Genomic DNA, 19,780 nt, shown 5'->3' with positions numbered 1-19,780 from the left:
CTGTGTTCCTCCAGCTCCACACTGTGTTATAATTGAGCTATAATGTTTTGTTAGGTCTGTCTTTGTTGCACTATATTGGGAACAGGTGTCATCCTGTAAAAAGATAACAGGAGCCTATTCTATGGAGTCTGTGCCACTTTCCTGACACTGGAGTTCATTCCCCCTTCTACTCTGTGCAAGAGTCGGGGAATGAAGTGTGATAGCCTTTAGTATCATGCCTATGATATCCTTTCCACATTGCAGTCACATCTTTCGAACTATACTTCTGGCATTGACCTCAGACACTTCTTTACATTATAGATTGCTAAAGAGTTATAGTGTATTGTATAAATCAAGCTTCCAGCTTTATGCTTAGTTAGTTGATTTCACTGTGCACTTTGGGTTTTGGTGATTAGCCTGACCACTCATAACGTACGGAGTGTAAAAGCAGTCAGGACTACTACTCCAGACTGTACTCTCAGCTGGCCTGAATGGTGCACATGTTCGTAAAGATGAGGAGAAATGTGGTTTTGGCTAGATGGGCCTCTGTTATTGAATACCAGATCAGCTTGTACAGTCTGAAGAATAAATGACAGGGGACAAAGAGGAAAGAAAGAACTCGCATATAGGTCATGGATTTTATGATCTTAGTGCATCCCAAAATACTTAATAGCCAATGTATCTTTTCTGAATATTAGTCACCAGTACAATGTAGGGAAAGCATGGCTATTCTACTAGACCCGAACTCCACACTTTGAGTTCAGTCAAGGACATGTTTATGGGGAACGTGTGAACTGAAAGCAGTGTTTTCTCCAAACCTCTGAGCAGAACACTCTGTCTAATTTTGACTTGTGTGATATCCGTAGTGGCTTAGAGAAGTTGCATGTGAAGATAAGGGGATTTAAATAGATGGGAATATAGCATTGACATTTTCTCAACAAAGCCATATGTTAGGCAGACAAAAATGGATGACTCAATGCAGTTGAGGAATTCAAACTGTAAACTATTCTGTATGTTGACAGTTCTTTTGGATATACAGTCCATATAAAATGTACCAGGCAACCAGTGTATTCAAATATATAATTTTCTTTGGAATCACAGAGTCCAGTTTAATAAGATGAATCATCTGATCTCTCCTCAGAGTATTGTGAAGACCCAAGGCTTCCATGAGCTTTCTGATCCTGCCTTGCTTTCTATTCTGCAGAGTGACCTGCTCACTATCGATGAACCGGATTTAATTAACTTTGTCAGAGAATGGGCTCATGTTAACTCAGTAAGTCTAGATGTGTGAAATCTGGCTTAAATCCACTGAAGCCATCACTGAATTGGGTCCTGTGGAAACAGACCTCTCTGAATACTGTAGATTGAGTGTGTGACATTCAAATCTAAATTACTGTCTTTTATTATATGTGTATATTTTCACAATGTAAACTCAAATTAGTGCAAAGACTAAGGGATGCACATTTCAAAGTGTTAACATCAGATTGCATTTGTACTCAACTTTTCAGAGAGAGAGGTGAAACTCTAATCCATCAAATACTTTTATACCTGTACCAAATAACTGTTAGAGTGGGGAGTTAAACATACGGTTCACATTCAGCTGCCCCAAGTCTCCTGGATACTCCTTCTATTAGGCAGCAAGAACTTTGCCTTTTACATATCACTTGTTATATTGGAATACCTTTCTCCTGACTTCATACTGTCATTGCCCTCCCCACTTACAGTGGCACAGAACAGACACTTGCTTAGCAATGGTCGGAGCCAAAACTATTTGAAGGTGACAGAGAGACTAGAAACAATAGGGTAGATGATTAGAATTCCAAGGGGGGAGAGTTTAAGGGATTGAACAACAGAGGCAGAGTGAGGAAGTGGTTGTGGTGTGGTGGAATGTGATTGGTCATTGTTGCTGGGGTTTGAGGACAAAGGGAGCAAAGATTGGGGTGACAGGGAACTGGTGTCAGAGAGGATGGCAGGACCAGGGCATAAAAGCAAACAGGAAACTGATGAACAAATGTTAGGAGATGGCCTAGAGGTTACAGGCTGGGAATTGGGGCTTGGAAATGTGGTCTGAGGAGAAGGAAGGAGGTTAAGGAATGGGATTTGAGAAACTGAAGCAAGGGTGTTGGAGAGGAATTTGGCAATCAGAGGGAAACAAAGAGTCATGCAGTTTGAACTTCAATGATGTGGGAGAGAGGAATGTGAAATGGGATGGGATTGTACGGGCATGAGGGCTCTTATTCCTTTCAGAGAACTGAGGACAGCTACAATATAGTGAGTTGCAGTTGTGACTCACATGAACTGATGCTGCTAGCCGCTCACAATATTATTAAATTGCAAGCATCATGTGTAGGGCAGTGAAATGAATAAGGTTTGAATACAAAGTGGCAGTGGCCCACAGTAATGGCCTGAAGCCAGGGCATGCCAACCTATTTCTCCATGCTCAATAGAAAGGGAGTTAAATCAACTTCTCTTATCGTTTCTTCTTGGCTTAAGAGCCGCTGTAAAATGCTTGCAAGGTGCATGCCTCACCTAGTTTTGCACAGGTTTTGAAACATGAGTAGGATTTTTCTTTGCATTTTTATATAATTCAATTACTGATTTCAGGCTGCTGCCAGATACACCTAGAAACAATGAGGGCCAATATGGTGGCTGCGATGTTGCCAGGGCAGATTATGCATGTCCATAAATTGGCATATGTAGCAACCACTTTATCTCCTAAAAATTGGAAAAAATTGCAATCCAATTTCTACCCTAAATATTTCCAATCGACTGCGCTGCAAGTCCAAGAGCCAAGTTACAAAATCAAGCCCACCTGGTAAACTGAGTCCGACATCACTGTTTTATAGTTTTAAGACCAGGATAAAAATCCTCTTTGCACCTCTAAAATGCAAGACCAAGTGTAAACTTCACTGTAATGTTCCATGATATTTGCAAAATTGGGTAGGGCTGCCAACTACATCACCCGGTTATCGAGTTAGAAAACGTCTGTTTTGTCCTAGATTTAGCTGAAGAATATCCTCTTTTGTCATTTTTATCTTCCAACATAGGTAGTTCTGGACAAACCGGTACCTGAAATAGCAAAGGACATTATCTGTGAACTGCGGCTTTTTCTGTTGAGCCCTGAAGAGCTGACAATCCTAGAAGCTGAAAACAAGAAAGATAACCTCATTCCTGTAAGTTTATCCAGCAGGTTTATTAATGAGATTGCACTTTAATGGGGAAAAGGGACAAACCTTTATATTTATGTTTGTGAAGAAGTAAATAATGACATAAAACATTGAAATACATTCATTTGTTACAAGCAAATCACAATGAAAATGATATAACCCCTCTGCAAATGATGGACTGTATTTTGCAGATATCTAAGTGGGTTTATCTATCATTCCCATCCTGCAGCCATTTAATGCCCATTGAGACATTAATTATCTTGAGATGAGAGTCCCTCCCAGGTTCCACTTCCAAGAGCTGCTGACCAGCCAGATGGTCAACAAATATCTGGTCCCCACAGTGCCAGTGGGAGCATTGGTTGCCACTGGGACTGCATTCAGCCTCCAGTTTATTCCCTGGTGCAGGATGCAAGGTACGTGGGGCAGCAGGATATGACGAGATCCAGGCTGGCATGCACTGGCAAGAGGGATCGGGACTGGGAAAGACAGTGGTAGGTGGGGAAGAGTGGGGATATCTGGAGTTTGGGATGGGGTGAGGGTTTGCTGAAATTCTGGGTCGATACAGCAGATGCATAGAGGAGGCACCCACCTCCTCACTTTCCCTCCGGACCCCCAGCAGCGTTATTTGCTGGATTTCCGATTCATCACCCACCTCAGCCTCCTACCGATGAAAAAGAGGCAAAGGAGGGGAATGGCCCTTGACTGCCTCAATTGACCACTTAAGGAACCTTAATTGGCACATTGTCAACTTGTTTCCGATACACTGGTTTAATCATGGGAGCCCCTTAAAGCTCTGTCTGCAGCTTTCCCCTGCTCCACTGCTCGTAAAATTGTAGCAGGTACAGGGGCAAGTGGATAAGTAGCAGGAAAGGGCCCGTAGCATCTAATGGTCCTTCCACTTGCCAGTCCCCCTGCAGGGGAATGTATGATTCTGCCCAGCATTTCAAAAGTAAACTGCAAAATCAATTAAACAAACCTTCAGATCACCTTTTGAATAACACAAGAGCCTTAAAATAAAGTCTCCTCTGGAATGACTGAGTATTTATGCATGAAAACGGTTGTGTGACACTTTTAATGAAACCTTTGGTAGCAGGATAAGCCCTAATAACAAGCTATTTCAGGGGTGATCGTTTTGATATTACCATTTATAGAATTGCTCAGTGGAATTCGGTACATGTTCCATTTTAGCCTTTAAACTACAGCTTGTTCTGTTTATGTAGCAAATACTTGGCAGAGGGTGAAAACAGAAACCTGCTCAGAAACCTGATCAGATTGACAGCTTTACAAAGAGGCAGACAGAACTTTAAGGGGCTCCCATGATTAAACCACCCTCCAGTATATCAAAAACAAGTTGGCATCTCTGAATTAGAGATTAAATAAAAGCCCACAGAGATGCGTAGAAGTGGAATGATGTTTAAAGAAATCCTAAATTGTTTAAAACAAAACATAGATTCATCTGGGGGACAGTGCCGTCCCTTTTCATTACTAAAGGTGCACGAATACATTTCTGCACAAAACTGAAAATGTGTTGCATTCCTGATTCAGTTTCCATAAAATTTTAGAAGTATCTGTTCCAGCAGAGAGTTGTAAACCTTTAGCAGGCAAAATGGTTTATCATGTAATCTGAGCCCAGGGACTGCATTAGGATGACTCACCATGCAGTTCTCGCTAGTGTGTGGGTTCTATCCAGTCGCTATCACATCTTTACTTCAGTTCAAAACCACAATCTCTTCATAAATTGAAGCAGATCAGTCTGGCTGGTTTTTGTGAGCAGATTATGGTTTAGAAATTAAAACATTTCTAGACATAGAGTTCTGTACTTTAAAAATTTTCTTTCCATATTTAATTTATTTTCTTATCACCTTGGCCTCATCAATTCATCCCTGTTCTTCTGATGCTTGTCTTTCTTTGAACAGTTGACTTTGTTAGTCCTCATCTTTACCTCCAAATGGAGGCTTGCACTAAGATATTGTCTTATTTCCCTTTCTCAGCCTCTGCAGTACGTGATTCATTATTCTTCATGATCTCCATTTACATCTCAAAGTAAGTTGTCTTTTCTTCTTTGATTTTGCCATCCTGACCATTTTTGCCCTATGTAAATACTTCCATCTCGGTCACCCATTTGCATCTCATCTCATCTCTCTAACTCTGCATTGTTGATTACAAGCAAGACCGTCCCTGGACATTGCCTTGAAACTTTGACTATGCTCAACCTACAGCTTCCAACCCCACCTCCTTTTGCATCTGTCCTTGGAAAGCACTAACAAACTGCCAACTGGGTACTCTTTGGCTTTCTCTTTGCTCCAGTACTCCTGCGACTTCTTCCCTCCCCAACCTTCATCTTCAATGTCCTTGTCCCCAGAAAAACATAGATAAATGGAAAATGGGAACAGGAGTGGTCAATCAACCCTGCGAACTTACTCTGACATTCAATGTGATCATGGCTGATCCTCCAACTCAGCACCCTATTCCTGCTGTTTCACCATACCCTTCATCCCTTTAGCCATAAGAGCTATATCTAACTCTTTCTTGAAAACATTCAGTGTTTTGGTCTCAACTGCTTTCATAGGCAAAGAGTTCCGCAGGCTCACCTCTTTCTGGGTGAACAAATTTCTCCTCCTCTCAGTCCTAAATGGTCTACCCCACATCCTGAAACTGTGACCCTAGTTCTGGAATCCTATTCGTGAAAATATATCTGCAAAATGTCAAACTGTGACAGAAAAAATATACAAAGGAGGGAACCTAAGTGGAACATAAGAAGCAGAAAGTTAGAGGGAACCGGAAGATTTATGTTTTACCTGTTACAGGGAGATGGGGTGTACATCAGATCAACAGATGGGCGTCATTATGAAGCTGTTGTCGATCTAACTTGTTCATTAAAAGAGTGATGGAGAGACAAACATAACGAAACTTATAGTTCTGAGGAAGAGTCACTTGACACGAATCGTTAACTCTGATTTCTCTCCACAGATGCTGCCAGGCCTGCTGAGCTTTTCCAGCAACTTCTGTTTTTGTTTCTGATTTACAGCATCTGCAGTTCTTTTGATTTTTTATGAAACTGATAGTGACTGTTGACTGCTCATGATCCCTATGTTAGAATTGGCAAGCTGTATATTTATGCGAGATTAAGGATTGTGCTACTGACGCAAAAGCCAGTAGAGGGAATGTGACATAATAGTGTTAAATTCACAATTCTACACAGATTTTCATACTTCATAACAAAATCCATGGGCATCAAGGCTCAAACTCTCCACTGGTTGGAGTCATACCTAGCAGATAGGAATTTGTAGTTATTGGAGGTCAGTCATCTCAGCTTCAGGACATCTCTGCAGGAGTTCCTCAGGACAGTGTCTTAGGCCCAACCATCTTCAGCTGCTTCATTAATGACTTTCCCTCCATTATAAAGTCAGGAGTGGCGATGTGCAATCATCAGTAAACAATGTCCAGGACCATTCATGATTCCTAAGATACTGAAGCAGTCCATGTTCAAATACAACAAGATCTGGACAATATCCAGGCTTAGGCTGACAGGTGGCAAGTAATATTCACACCACACAAATGACAGGCAATGACCATCTCCAATAAGAGAAATCTAATCACCGCCCCTTGACATTCAATGGTGTTATTATCACTGAATCCCTATTATCAGCATCCATGGGGTAACCATTAACCAGAAACTCAAGTGGCCTCACCACATAAACACAAAGATCGGCTCTTATAGCCAAAGGCTAGGAATACTGCAGCGAGTAACTCACCTCTTGACTACCCAAAGCCTGAACACCATCTACAAGGCACAAGTTAGGAGTGCAATGGAATACTCCCCACATTTTTTTTATTCATTTACAGGATGAGAGTGTCGTTGGCTAGGCAGCATTTATTGCCCATCCCTAATTGCCCAGAGGGCAGTTGAGAGTCAACCACATTGCTGTGAGTCTGCAGTCACATTTAGGCCAGACCAGGTAAAAATGACAGTTTCCTTCCCTCAAGAGCATTAGTAAACCAGGTGGGTTTTTCCAACAGTCGACAATGGATTCATGGTCGTCATTAGATTCTTCATTCCAGATATTTTATTGCATTCCAATTCAACCATCTGTTGTGGCAGGATTCGAACCCTGGTCCCCAGAATGTTATCTGGGTCTCTGGATTAACAGTCCAGCGATAATATCACTAGGCTGTTGCCTCCCCCTTGCCTGGATGGGTGCAGCACCAACACCACATACAAAGTTTGACACCATCCAGGACAAAGGAGCCTGCTTGATTGCATCACATCCACAAACATCTATTCCCTGTAGCACCGATGCTCAGTAGCAGCAGTGTGTATTGTCTACAAGATGCATTGCAGAAATTCACCAGAGATCCCTAGATAGTACCTTCCAAACCCACAACAGCTTCCAGCTTACGGACAAGGGCAGTGGATATATGGGAACACTACCACCTACAAGTTCCCCTCCAAGCCACTCACCATGCTGACTTGGAAATACATCGATGTTCCTTTGTTATTGCTGGGTCAAAATCCTGGAATTCCCCCACTGCGGCCACAGCAGATCAACTGCAGCAGTTCAAAAAGGCAGCTAACCACCCCCTTCTCAATGGTAACTAGGGACAGACAATAAATGCTGGCCAGCTAGCAACACCCACATCCAACGAGTGACTAAAAAAAATCCTTCGTTTCAAAAAAGGGGCAAAAGCACTGAACTAATTGTATTGCATGTTGTTTAATTGTAAAATGTTCACGTCTCAGGAGCTTAAACTAGTGTAATAGGTTAAGACATATTCCTTAAACCCCTTGGAATGGGTTTGAGTGTGGCAGAGAGTGCCGAGATGGTGGTTTAAAGGATCCTCTGTGAAATGGGGTACATCAGCCCAATTCTAATTTAACAAATATTCACACAGGGCTTTGTTCTTTAGAGGCACCTTTTCTTTGAGTAATAGACTTTGGAGTTAGCCAATCACTGCAGCATTTCCATGGCAGTGCCTAGATCAATTGGAGGGGCTTGCCTGTTTTGAATTTAATTAGTTAACTAAGACACTTAGCAGTTCCTGTAGCATCTCCATGCCATTCAAATTTCCAGTTAATCAGTTAATAATAATAATAAATTATTGCTTTCTTCTAGAATTGTCTGAATCTTCCGTTTTAGACTGATGAGTGCAAGACAAAATGTTTTGATTTCAAGTCTCTTTTTAGCAAAGTTTAAATTATTGCAGATCACCAAGTCCATAATAGTTAGTATGGGAATTGGAAAGAAAATGCCTTTATCATGTAATCTGTGAGGAATATTGCCCTGTATAAGGCTATGCTACACTGATCAGAAAGGACATGGTTAATATGTACTTGTCTCTTAAGAGGCAAAGTTCACCATTTACGTAATTAAGCAACAAGCAAGGCACCAGACAGTATCAAGATAAAAGAAAAGGCTTATACAAATGCAATGAATAGTATGAATCCTGCAGACTGTGAGGGCTATAAATAGTGCAAAATGAATAGATAAATTGTAAAGAACGCAGACAAAGTTATGAAGAAAACTTTAAAGGGATATTAAAGTTAATGACCAAGTTTTAATAATTATTTTAATAGAAAGGGAGTGCTAAAACAGAATGTGGATTCATATAGACAAATGCTGATGAAATATAATAGACAATGAGAATTTGACAATCCTGTTGAATGAGTACTTTGCATCCATTTTCATAGTTGAGGGAGAAGGAAGTTGAAATATTTTTATAATGGTGATACAGGAGCTGTGAGGGAGGAAAAAGTAGTGAAGTGCATAGCCCTCTAAAAGCTAGTGCCAAGATACAAAAAGTGACCTAGCAAATAATAATTGTAAAATTAGAGTTAATCCATTTAAAAGTGAAACCAGAAGCACTTGTTTCACATAAGACAGTGAGAATCTTGAACTCTCTCCCTCACAAGGCTGTTGGGCCAGTTGAAATATTTCTGAAGCTATTTTAAGATATGCTGTTTGGATGAATGGTATTATCCTTCTTTATAATGCATTTGAACACAGTGATTTCACTGTATCCATATTATTTTCTCACTTACAAGGATTAGCTGGAAAACATGGAAGATTACAATCAGCATCATAGAGAGTTTGCAGAGAAACATACAGGAAAAGCTGAACCATGACATGGAAGTAATTGTTCAGTAAGTCTTTTGTTAAAAAGAAGGACTGAACTTGATTAAAGCAGCAAAAGCACCTCTAATTTCACTCTTGACCCCCACCCCCTTCATCCCAGCAAACACATGCATATATATATATATATATATATCTGTGTGTATATATATCTTAGATTATAGATTTAATTATTGTGCAATTGGCAGCACGTAATTTTGATAGTTCTGGAGACCTGCATTGCTGTCAAAATGATGTCACATTAATTACAGTCTCTGGATTAACGTAGAACTGTGTTTATTTTGACTTTCTTTCAGATGCTGTTGAGAACACTTACATAAAGGGTCTTGGTAATTTTACCCTGGGATGAAAGCAAAGTTATGTGCTTGGACTATAACTGTGACACGCTGATGGTTCTGTTAGAGATTTTTAATTTGTTTTAGATACACTTCTGGGTTCAGCATCAGTGGTCTTTCACATAAATAGACGTAAAATCCCTTATAATAGACTGATTAGCAAGGTCAGATCACATGGAATACAGGGAGAACTAGCTATTTGGATACAGAACTGGCTTGAAAGTAGAAGACAGAGGGTGGTGATGGAGGGTTGCTTTTCAGACTGGGGGCCTGTGACCAGCAGTGTGCCACAAGGATCGGTGCTGGGTCCACTGCTTTTCATCATTTATATAAATGATTTGGATGTGAACATAGGAGGAATGGTTAGTAAGTTTGCAGATGACACTAAAATTGGAGGTGTAGTGGACAGCAAAGAACATTACCTCAGACTACAATGGGGTCTTGATCAGATGGACCGATGCACTGAGGAGTGGCAGATGGAGTTTAATTTGGATAAATGTGAAGTGCTGCATTTTGGAAAGGCAGAGCAGAACTTAAATACTAGGGAGTGCTGCTGAACAAAATGACCTTGGAATGCAGGTTCATAGCTCCTTGAAAGTGGAGTCACAGTTAGATAGGATATTGAAGAAGACGTATGGTATGCTTGCCTTTATTGGTTAGTGTATTGAGTATAGGAGTTGGGAGGTCTCATTGCAGCACTACAGGACATTGATTAGGCCACTATTGGAATACTGCGTGCAATTTTGGTCTCCCTGCTATAGGAAGGATGTTGTGAAACTTGAAAGTGTTCAGAAAAAATTTACAAGGATGTTGCCAGGGTTGGAGGGTTTGAGCTATAGGGAGAGGCTCACTAGGCTGGGGCTATTTTCCCTGGAGTGTCGGAGGCTGAGGGGTGAACTTGTAGAGGTCTATAAACTTGTGGAGGGGCATGGATAGGGTAAATAGACAAGGTCTTTTCCCTGGAATGGGGGAGTCCAAAATTAGAGGGCACAGGGCTAAGGTGAGAGGGGAAAGATTTAAAAGAGACTTCAGGTGCAACTTTTTCATGCAGAGGGTGGTGTATGTATGGAATGAGCTGCCAGAGAAAGTGTTGGAGGCTGGTACAATTACAATATTTAAAAGGCACCTGGATGCATGTATGAATAGGAAAGGTTTAGAGGAATATGGACCAAATGCTGGCAAATGGGACCATATATTTTTATAGGACATTTGGTTGGTGTGGACGAGTTGGACCAAAGGGTCTGCTTCCGTATTGTATATCTTTATTACTGTATAACTAGGGATTTACCTATGCTGCCAATATCTAAGCATACTATATCAGGATCAAAGGGTGGGAACAATAAATCCTGATATTGTACGAGGCAATTCTCATAACTACTTTCTGTGATGCACATTTATTTTATCTTCTAGTCAGTGGGTTAATACACACAAATGAATTTAAGCTCATCTTAAAATTCTGCTCCTGTATCTAATGGTCTTACTATAAACCTACAGGTAGATTTATTTTGCTTAAGTTATGTGAAAGAAAATTACATCAACTGTGAACTTTAATCTATCTAGTGATTATCCTTTTAACATAAAATGACAGAGGACAATACACTGTTCTTATTCAAATGCTAAACAAAGTTGTTACCATCCTCATAGACTGATAACTTTAGAAAAAACATTAAAATTTCCAGTGATCAGTTTAAAGGAATCATACAAGATGCTAGGCTTTAAGACTTTTACTGTAACAAACAAACTAAAATCAACATTATCTAAGGCTGCGGATTCTGGAGATCTGAAACAAAAACAGAAATTGCTGGCTAAAGGCAGCAGGTCTGACAGCATCTCTGGGAAGAAAGCAGAGATAATGTTTTCTCAAAATGTTGGGTCTGCTTTCTTCACACAAATGCTGCCAGATCTGCTACCATTTCTTTCATCAGCAATTTTTGTTCATCTCACAGAAAAAGACATCCCTTATTAGTATTGTAACACACTTGAAAACCCTATGCTTCATTTACAATTTATATTTTCTGCAGAATTTCATGGCAGAATTTTCTGTTTATTTGTGCAGAATTGGCAATGGCAAGAAATGTGGGAAAAAACAGTATAAATGAAAAAATCAGATTCTGAATATTCAGATGCTGAATAATGTCTGATTTTCTTCCCTAAGGGTTTAAATGGTGAATTTTGACACTAGCCGATGAGCAGTGATGATCTTTTACCCAAGCATTGTTATGTTAGGTAACTCACCTCATTTCTGTGCAGCTCTCAAATCTCCTCTCTTCTCTGAAAAAATGGATGGTGCCAATTCCTGAAATGAAAGTCTGTACACTTACCTTGTGGCTGCAGTTCACTACTTGCTTCTTTAAGCCTTCAAACAACTCCGCCTTCACCATCAGTGCCCTGTGTACTTCATGAGCATCGTCCTTCATCATTCCTCAGTCCCTATTGGGCATCGTCAAATCCCCAGCCTCCCCATATCATTATGGACTGCTCTTGGATTGACTGACTCTCCACTTCATCCGTTCAGGACTTCACCCTGGAGCTCAGGTACACCAATAATTCACATTCTTCTGCCAAGTCACTTTGCATACAGGAGCACACGTGCATCTACACACAATGTACCTAATGTCTCTTAGCTTACTGTCTTAAAGATCACTCACTTTGTGCTTACATCTACACACAATGTACCTAATGTCTCTTAGCTTACTGTCTTAAAGATCACTCACTTTGTGCTTATCTGAAGGCTGTAAGCCCATGTGGCTTTCATTGCTTTTCAGCACATACCTTCTTCAGTTCCAAGTCACAGGCTGCCAGCCACTTGCATTATGTTTTAGTGCAGCAGGAGGTGCAGGCAGCTTGTTACAGTGGGGACTGTTGACTAGTTAAGGAGGTGGACATATTGCTGCATGGCACCATTCTACGTCAATGCCACACCTGAAAGAATGTGTTAGCTCCTTAAGTGACAGACTCACTCCATGTACTTCAAGTGAATGATCATGTCTGAAAGTGAAAGGGGAACAGTCCTTGTTGGGGTCAAGGATACGATGGTCAGTTGGGAGGGAGCGACCAAACCTAGTCAAGGGACTTGTCCGATTTCACTCCAGGGGATTGGTCACTGTCAGTCAGGCGCTTGGTCCTGTCAGAGTTGGGGGGGGGGGGGGGGGGGGGGTTGGTGGGGGTACGTTCAGGTGCAACCAGCCCAGGGATCACAGGTAGGTCAGTCAAGGTGCAATGGAGGCATCAGTCCTGGAGCTGAGCCATTCTCAAATGGGGCTATCCTTTCAAGTCAGTCTGGTGAGTGGGTCACAATCAGTTTTCGGAGTTTGGACATCACTGATGAGTGTGTAGGGTGCAGCTAATTATCAGGGTGCAGCCTGTTGAGTCCCGAGGAAAAGAGAAGTGAGGTTCATTGGACTGGGGCCCTGAGGGAATGACTCTAGTGAAAGGATGCTGTTCGCAATAAAAAGGTAAGATTTCATGGCGCATGGAGGAGGAGCAGAGGGTGGATTTTATTCACAAATGACAAGCTATTTGGCTTCAGCATGGAGAAATTGTATGGGCAAATAAGGGCATGGCAATTTGCAAAGCCATCATCTCGGGGGGTAATGTGGGAACCTTAACAGCTATAGAAAAAGGATGAACAGAAACATGATGAAGCTGAAAGACCGCGAGGATACAGGGAAAGCAACATAAAAGGGAACATGATGTCAGGTGGAGCCTGTCAGTCCAGGATTTTTTTTAATCAGACTGATGGAAGTCTGATGGTCTGCACAAAGCAAGAGTAGCTGCATCTTTCTTTATGTTCGTATGTGAAATATGGTATTTGGGATTCAGTGAGTCTTGTTTGGAGTCCCCTGTCTCTGTGGTAACCAACAGCTGGTCTATTGTCAGGTAAACCCTAATATTACTTTACACTATTCCCCTTCTTCCATGGCATCCTGTTTTACCTCAAATTGAAAGAGACAATTTAAAATGTAAACATCTTATGAAATGTCACATTCATAGTACACGTCTTTAACTGAATATTTCTCTCTAGCTAGTCAAAATTACACTTAAGAGAGAGTTTCCACCTTTTCTCTACCAGATTTTTGTTACTTTTCTTGGCTGATCAAATTGCCAAACCCCATTAATTCCCCATGAATGAAGTCATTTCCGCATACCATGTGTGAATACTTACTGGATTGCCCTTACTAAACTTCGTTTGTCTCAAACTGATGTGTTACCATTATTCTGAACAGCAGGTTCATGTAAATTTAAGTTTACATCCCCAGGGGCTGCAAGCTGTGAATTTGATCTTTTGTAAGCATAATTGAACCTAAGTTGAACCAAACTAAGCAAGTTATAAAACTGAAGGGAATAAACTTAAATTCACAGGAAAGTACTTAGCTTATTCTGGAAATTCTTGCAAGGAGATTTTCATACCATTTTTGTTTCCTTTCTGTTGTAGCACCAAGTTTGTTTGCTTTTCACTGAATTTGAAATCTTTGCAGTTCCTTTTGGAGTGCATCATCCAAATTTGCATTTGCTGCTTTTGGTAGTCATCTGTTCCTTACGCTTACAGCTCTTAAGTGTGAAATAATTATGTTCAGCTCAATTTTTAATGCTTCCTATTGCAAAAATTTTAAATTTAACCAAGATTTTAATTGCATGGAATATAGGGTCAAATGAGATATTTTCCAATACACAGGCACACGGATTCTGATATATAATTAATCTGCTCCTTCTGAATGAAATGCAAACAGTATGCCAACTTTGTACTACCTGCTCACTACAAGGAATTCTGCACTCATCCAGCCCTCCCTGTGCTGACCCCATTAGCCAATATTGTTAGTGACCTCTTATGGGAGAGGTGCATTGTTGCTGAAGCAGCTGCTGGGGAGTTTTTATACAAGTGAATTGACCTGGGAAAGAATGAGGAATGGCTGACAATGGAACAGAATGAGCATATTGTTTCCAGAAGCTGGAGGAGGAAATGGAAAATTGCAGCGCAATCCCATATCCACAAGGGGATGGGGAATAATTTCCACACACAGTCAGTGAGAACAGATAGCCTTGAAATAGGTATATATATATAGGTATATAGAACCTGGATGCAATGCCATAAGAATTTAGATAATTTCACATGACTTGTCAAGATCAGCGAATACATTTTCAAATGCTATATCCTGCCAACTGCACCATTAGTCACAGCTACTTCTCACTTCACCATACACCCATCAATCAACTACCACAAATTTCTATCAGCCAGAACTTTTATATAGTATTTACAGGCTTTGTTTCATCGTCATACACTGTAACAAGCCTCTCACTCACATCTCAGAGCTTGCATGACACTCAGTGACACATTTTCTCTTTCTTACAGGAGACATTATTGCACAGCAAGAGGCAGTTGGAATTAACCAGAATGAAAAGCTGCAGATGGTGGAAACATGCAGTGCTTCTTATCTCCTCTCGCCTCACTATGTTTTTCTATTGTTCCATTCAGAAAACCAGCAGCTACATCTTGCCAAAGCAACGGGGGAAGAAGACGGTGTGATTGAACAAACATGGACACTAGATTTCATAGTCACAGCCAACAGCTTAGATACTGGCACTGTACATAATTTAGAGGATGATATAAAAACAGAATATGTTTGCAATGAGGCACTGCAAAGCTATATTTCAAATAAAACCCAAAGAACTGCAGATGCTGGAAATCAGAAACAAAAGCAGAAATTGTTGGAAAAACTCAGCGGATCTGGCAGCATCTGTGGAGAGAGCACTGAGTTAACGGTTCAAGTCCTGTGACCCTTCAGAACTGTTCTGAAGAAGGGTCATTGGACTTGAAATGTTAATTTTGTGTTCTTTCCACAGAAGCTGCCAGACCTGCTGAGTTTTCCAGCAATTTCTGTGAAAGTTACTAGGTCAAGAAGAAGGGTCAGTGCACTAATTCTGTTCTATTGCAAAGGATTCAGATGATGACTTTATTTGGCCAGACTACAGAAGAAAGCTTGTGTAGAAGGATTGGGTATACAGACCCAACCACTTGGTGTACAGGAAAGCCTGCGAATAAACTTGCATTCAATGTCAAACAGCGTGAAGGTGTTGGCATCAACTTGGCACATGGATTCAACCAAGCTTGACCCACAGACCTTGCAACATAAAGCAGCTATATTCCATTGACACATCTGTGGAGCCAAGTTTCTGACGACTGATGTCTCAGGTTCCAATACAGCACAAGCTGCAGCTACATCAGCATGTGAGTGCTGCAGTAAAATCTTAGACTATTACTGCATTGGCTGTAGTTACCAATGTGCAAAGGAGCCTCCAGGTCTTTAAAGCAAGTGAATTGACCTGGGAAAGAATGAGGAATTCTGTTGTCCAATTTGCTCCGTAAAGATTTTCTAAACTTGGGCACCTGCTGAGAGCCATTCTTCACCATTTTTCCCTCCTTCTTTAGCAGCTTGTATTTTAGAGTCAGAGTCTTACATGTCAACCAGGTTTCCAACTGAACCTGTCCCATTTGCTTGCATTTGGCCCATTTCCCTCTAAACTTTTCCTATCCATGTACCTGTTCAAATGTCTTTTAAATGTTGCAATAGTACTCACCTCTACCACTTCCTCTGGCAGCTCATTCCATATACACAGTACCGTGTGTGTGAAAATGTTGCCCCTCAGGTTCCTTTTAAATCTTTCCCCTCTGACCTTTAACCTATGCCCTCTAGTTTTGATTCCCCCACTGTTCTCCATGTTCTGCATGGTATCAGCTCTTTCTCCCAATCATATTAAATGCTGAGACAATATTATCTCAAAGCAATTGCGCTGTGCAATAGCCTTTAAGTAACCAAAAATCATACAAGCTGTGTAAAATAGCAGCAAGATCCAGTATAAATAGTCCAGTAACCAACCTACAAGTGGGTGGTGATGCCCTTAAATGGTGACGCTGGGACCCTTATGTACAATTGAATGAGAGTTCAGCAGTGAGAGGTTAAGAGAAGTCTAGCTCTAAAATGGTGATACTATGTTATATTCCTGACTGATATCATGATCTGTCTGCTCTGCTTTCAACTGATGATGTTAAGTGCACATCTACTAACCTTTTAGCCAATATGACATTCTTTACAACATGAGAAATAGAAGCAGAAGTAGGCCCTTCAGCCCCTCTAGCTAGTTCTGTCATTCTATAAGATCGCGACTGATTTGCCCCAGACTTCTGCCTCTTTCATGCCAGCTGCTCATAGCCCTCCACTCCTTGATGCTACAAAATATATCTGCCTTCTCTTTAAATACTTTCAGTGATCTAGCCTCCACAATTCTCTGGGTAGAGCATTCTGGATATTCACTACCATCTGAAAGAAGAAATTCCTTTTCATCTCCGTTTTAAAGTGTATAACCTCACACTTTCTGCATTCAAGTCCATCTGCCAATGTTTTGCACACCCACTAAACCTATCTATATCCCCTTGCAGATTCCTTATGTCTTCATCACAACATGCCCTACTACCCGTTTTTGTGGGTAAATTCAGTGCACTTCTCATTTGAGGCATGTCTGGAAGCAATGGGCAACATTTTAGAACATTAAGAAACCTTGTAGGACTGGCAAAAATGGTCATTCCTGAGCCCAATTTCATCTCCATGGTATCCAAGTTAATCTTCAGTCTTTCTAACAAAGTGTTATGCAGGAAATGTTTATTACCATTTTTTTTAAAGATGCGATTCACCAATTTTGTTTATATCTCTAATTCTTCCAGATTTTCTTCATATTTCAGTAACATGTTTTGAATACCCAATGTGAAGGGTGGTTTGGGCATATTTAAGAAGATTGAATTTAACGTCTAAAATCTGGGGTTAACTATTGCAAACTGATTATTGTCTGGTCTCAGCAGATACACTCGTTTTACTGGTGGCCTGTTGATACGATGGGCTGGTATGTAATATTCTATACTAATGGTGGAAGGATGTGGGGTTTTCCAATCTAACTCAGATAAATGGGGAGAGATATAACGTGAAGACAGCTTAGCAGGCAAAATAAAATATCACGCACCAACAATTCTAGTGCACTTCTTGCACTATAATAATGGCACAAAACTTTCATACAGGATGGGGAACCCAAATAGGAGAGAAAAATGATTTGATGTTTTTGAAACGTTAGCAGTTGAATCCTCTTTCTTTTGACCTTATAGATGGACAAAATAGCTGAAGTGTGGAAGTTCCATGCATTAAAGAAACCAAGTGGAATCGCAACACATCTTCCTCGGAGACGGAAAGGCACTCGGCTTCGAGAACATCACAAGTATCTCAACCTTTACCACAAATAGAGGCCAATGATGCACAATTGTACTTGAAGACTGTACTCTAATCTTAGATGAGAAGAATTCATCAACTGCCATTACTGAACTGAATCAAACTGATATGTCCTGGAATATGGTACAAGCCTTTACACTGGGGCTGTATCCCATCCAGCTTCTACATGTAGGATAATAAAACAAGGACCTGCAGATGCTAGAGATCCGAAACAAACAAAAACAGAAATTGCTGGAGAAACTCTGAATCCTGTGACCTTCGAACTTGAAATGTTAACTCTGTTTTCTCTCCAAGATGCTATCAGACCTGCTGAGTTTCTATGGCAATTTCTGTTTTTGCTTGATTTTACAGAGCAGTGAGTTGATTGAATTACTCTGAAAGCAGCTATGTTGTGCTTTACATAAGGCCAGTTTCATATTCTGAAGTCAGGCTAATATATTCTTATCTACGTAAAAGCTACAGTTGGGACGGAGTGACTCAGTTGGCACATCATTCATTCACCACTAGAACCTGGATTTGATTCACTAGAAAAGTCCTAAATAAAGTTAAAAAACCAATAGAATGCTGGAAATCAGAAACAAAAACAGAAATTGCTGGAAAAAATCAGGTCTGGCAGCACCTGTGGACATAAATCAGAGTTAACATTTCAGGAACAGTGTCCCTTCCTCAGGAGGGCCTAAATAAGGAACTAAGTAAAATTAGCTCATTGCAGTCCGAACACATCCATGAATTCATGGCTTAGAATTCTCCACAATTCAATACTATTTGGCACTTAATTCAATAAGGTGACTCAGACAGGAGAGAGACTTCTCAGCCAGAAGTACTTTGTTCAAGTCCACTCCAGGGGTTGACGGCCAAGGAGGTTGAGTTATAATATAGCCAAGAGAAGTTGATTATCAACTTGCGAGTCACCTCTGGCAGGCAGTAAGAACTGGAGAGGTCCCTGGTCAGCCATGCTTTATGTAGAAGGTGCCCCTCAAATTATAGTCTTTGCAACCTATTCCGGGGTAAACTAACCATGGAAACAGGCATAAACGTATGCTGATGTAAAAGCCTCAAAGCATAAGCTGGGTATTATGCAAAAGCATCATTAACTGGAACCTGATGCTACTATTACCACATAAAACAAGTGAATTCTGTGCCTTCACACGTGCCCAGCAACCAGCTTTACGTGGCTTCAGAGAGTTTCCCACCAGACACCTTTATCTTGTTAGATGAATAGACTGTTATTGTACCACAAAAGTAGCATTGAAATTGTCATTTGTAAGCCATGGACCACCACTTTATCATCTGTCTTCCAAAGTTATTTTGCATATATTTTAATGTGTTGATGTTCCTAATTACTATTGACTTTGATGACCAAGAGTAGACAATTCCTTCCTTTCTCAATTGGACATCCATCTTAATTAAAATACTGAATATTTAGGATATAAATCAAGAACAATGAAGGAATATGTGAGGACTGGCTGAAAAAACAAGGCCTAGGCCACAGGAGTGCTTTCTTTTATTCAAAGGCATATGATTTTATTAAAATCATGGCAACGGCAAAGTATGCAGTACCATGAGGTTTTAATTCTAATCCTATTATAAATTTTTTTGGTGTAACTTATAGGCCTCTAAACAGAGGCTGTGAAACTGAGTCCAAATCAATGTGTTATAACTGAGTGCCCCAAAAGCTGGTTAGACAGTATTTTATCAATTTCTCTTATACAATGTTTGTAATCATTGCCCTTACTTCATGAAATTTTGTTTTGGGGCCTCACTGTGTATGTACTGTATGTCAAAGACAAACAAACAGACTCTGGAGTTATATTGACCAGAGAATGACCAGCACTTTGTAAGTGTGGGAATGTAACAGATATTTTTCTTGTTCATGTTTGTTGCTTTGTGTAGCATTT

General features: G+C 40.5%; 1 protein-coding gene across 2 annotated transcripts in view; it reads left to right on the top strand.

The window, feature by feature from the left end:
• The window catches only part of LOC109913306 (BTB/POZ domain-containing protein 19-like), a 154,859-nt gene extending 136,736 nt beyond the window's left edge, over positions 1-18,123 (top strand). The window contains exons 6-9 of one of the 2 annotated variants that reach the window (XM_048602437.1): positions 1,121-1,252; positions 3,027-3,152; positions 5,138-5,189; positions 17,762-18,123. In XM_048602437.1, the coding sequence (XP_048458394.1) occupies positions 1,121-1,252; positions 3,027-3,152; positions 5,138-5,170 (291 nt within the window). In that variant the 3' untranslated portion in view covers positions 5,171-5,189; positions 17,762-18,123. The remainder of the gene's footprint in view (positions 1-1,120; positions 1,253-3,026; positions 3,153-5,137; positions 5,190-17,761) is intronic. The other variant, XM_020512796.2, reaches the window with a different exon arrangement.
• The last annotated feature ends 1,657 nt before the right edge of the window (positions 18,124-19,780 follow it).

The sequence above is a fragment of the Rhincodon typus genome, chromosome 10, assembly GCF_021869965.1.
Source record: "Rhincodon typus isolate 14 chromosome 10, sRhiTyp1.1, whole genome shotgun sequence".
NCBI classification, from domain to species: domain Eukaryota; kingdom Metazoa; phylum Chordata; class Chondrichthyes; order Orectolobiformes; family Rhincodontidae; genus Rhincodon; species Rhincodon typus.
Note: the sequence above shows the minus strand (reverse complement) of the source record. Positions and strands in the feature narration are given on the sequence as shown.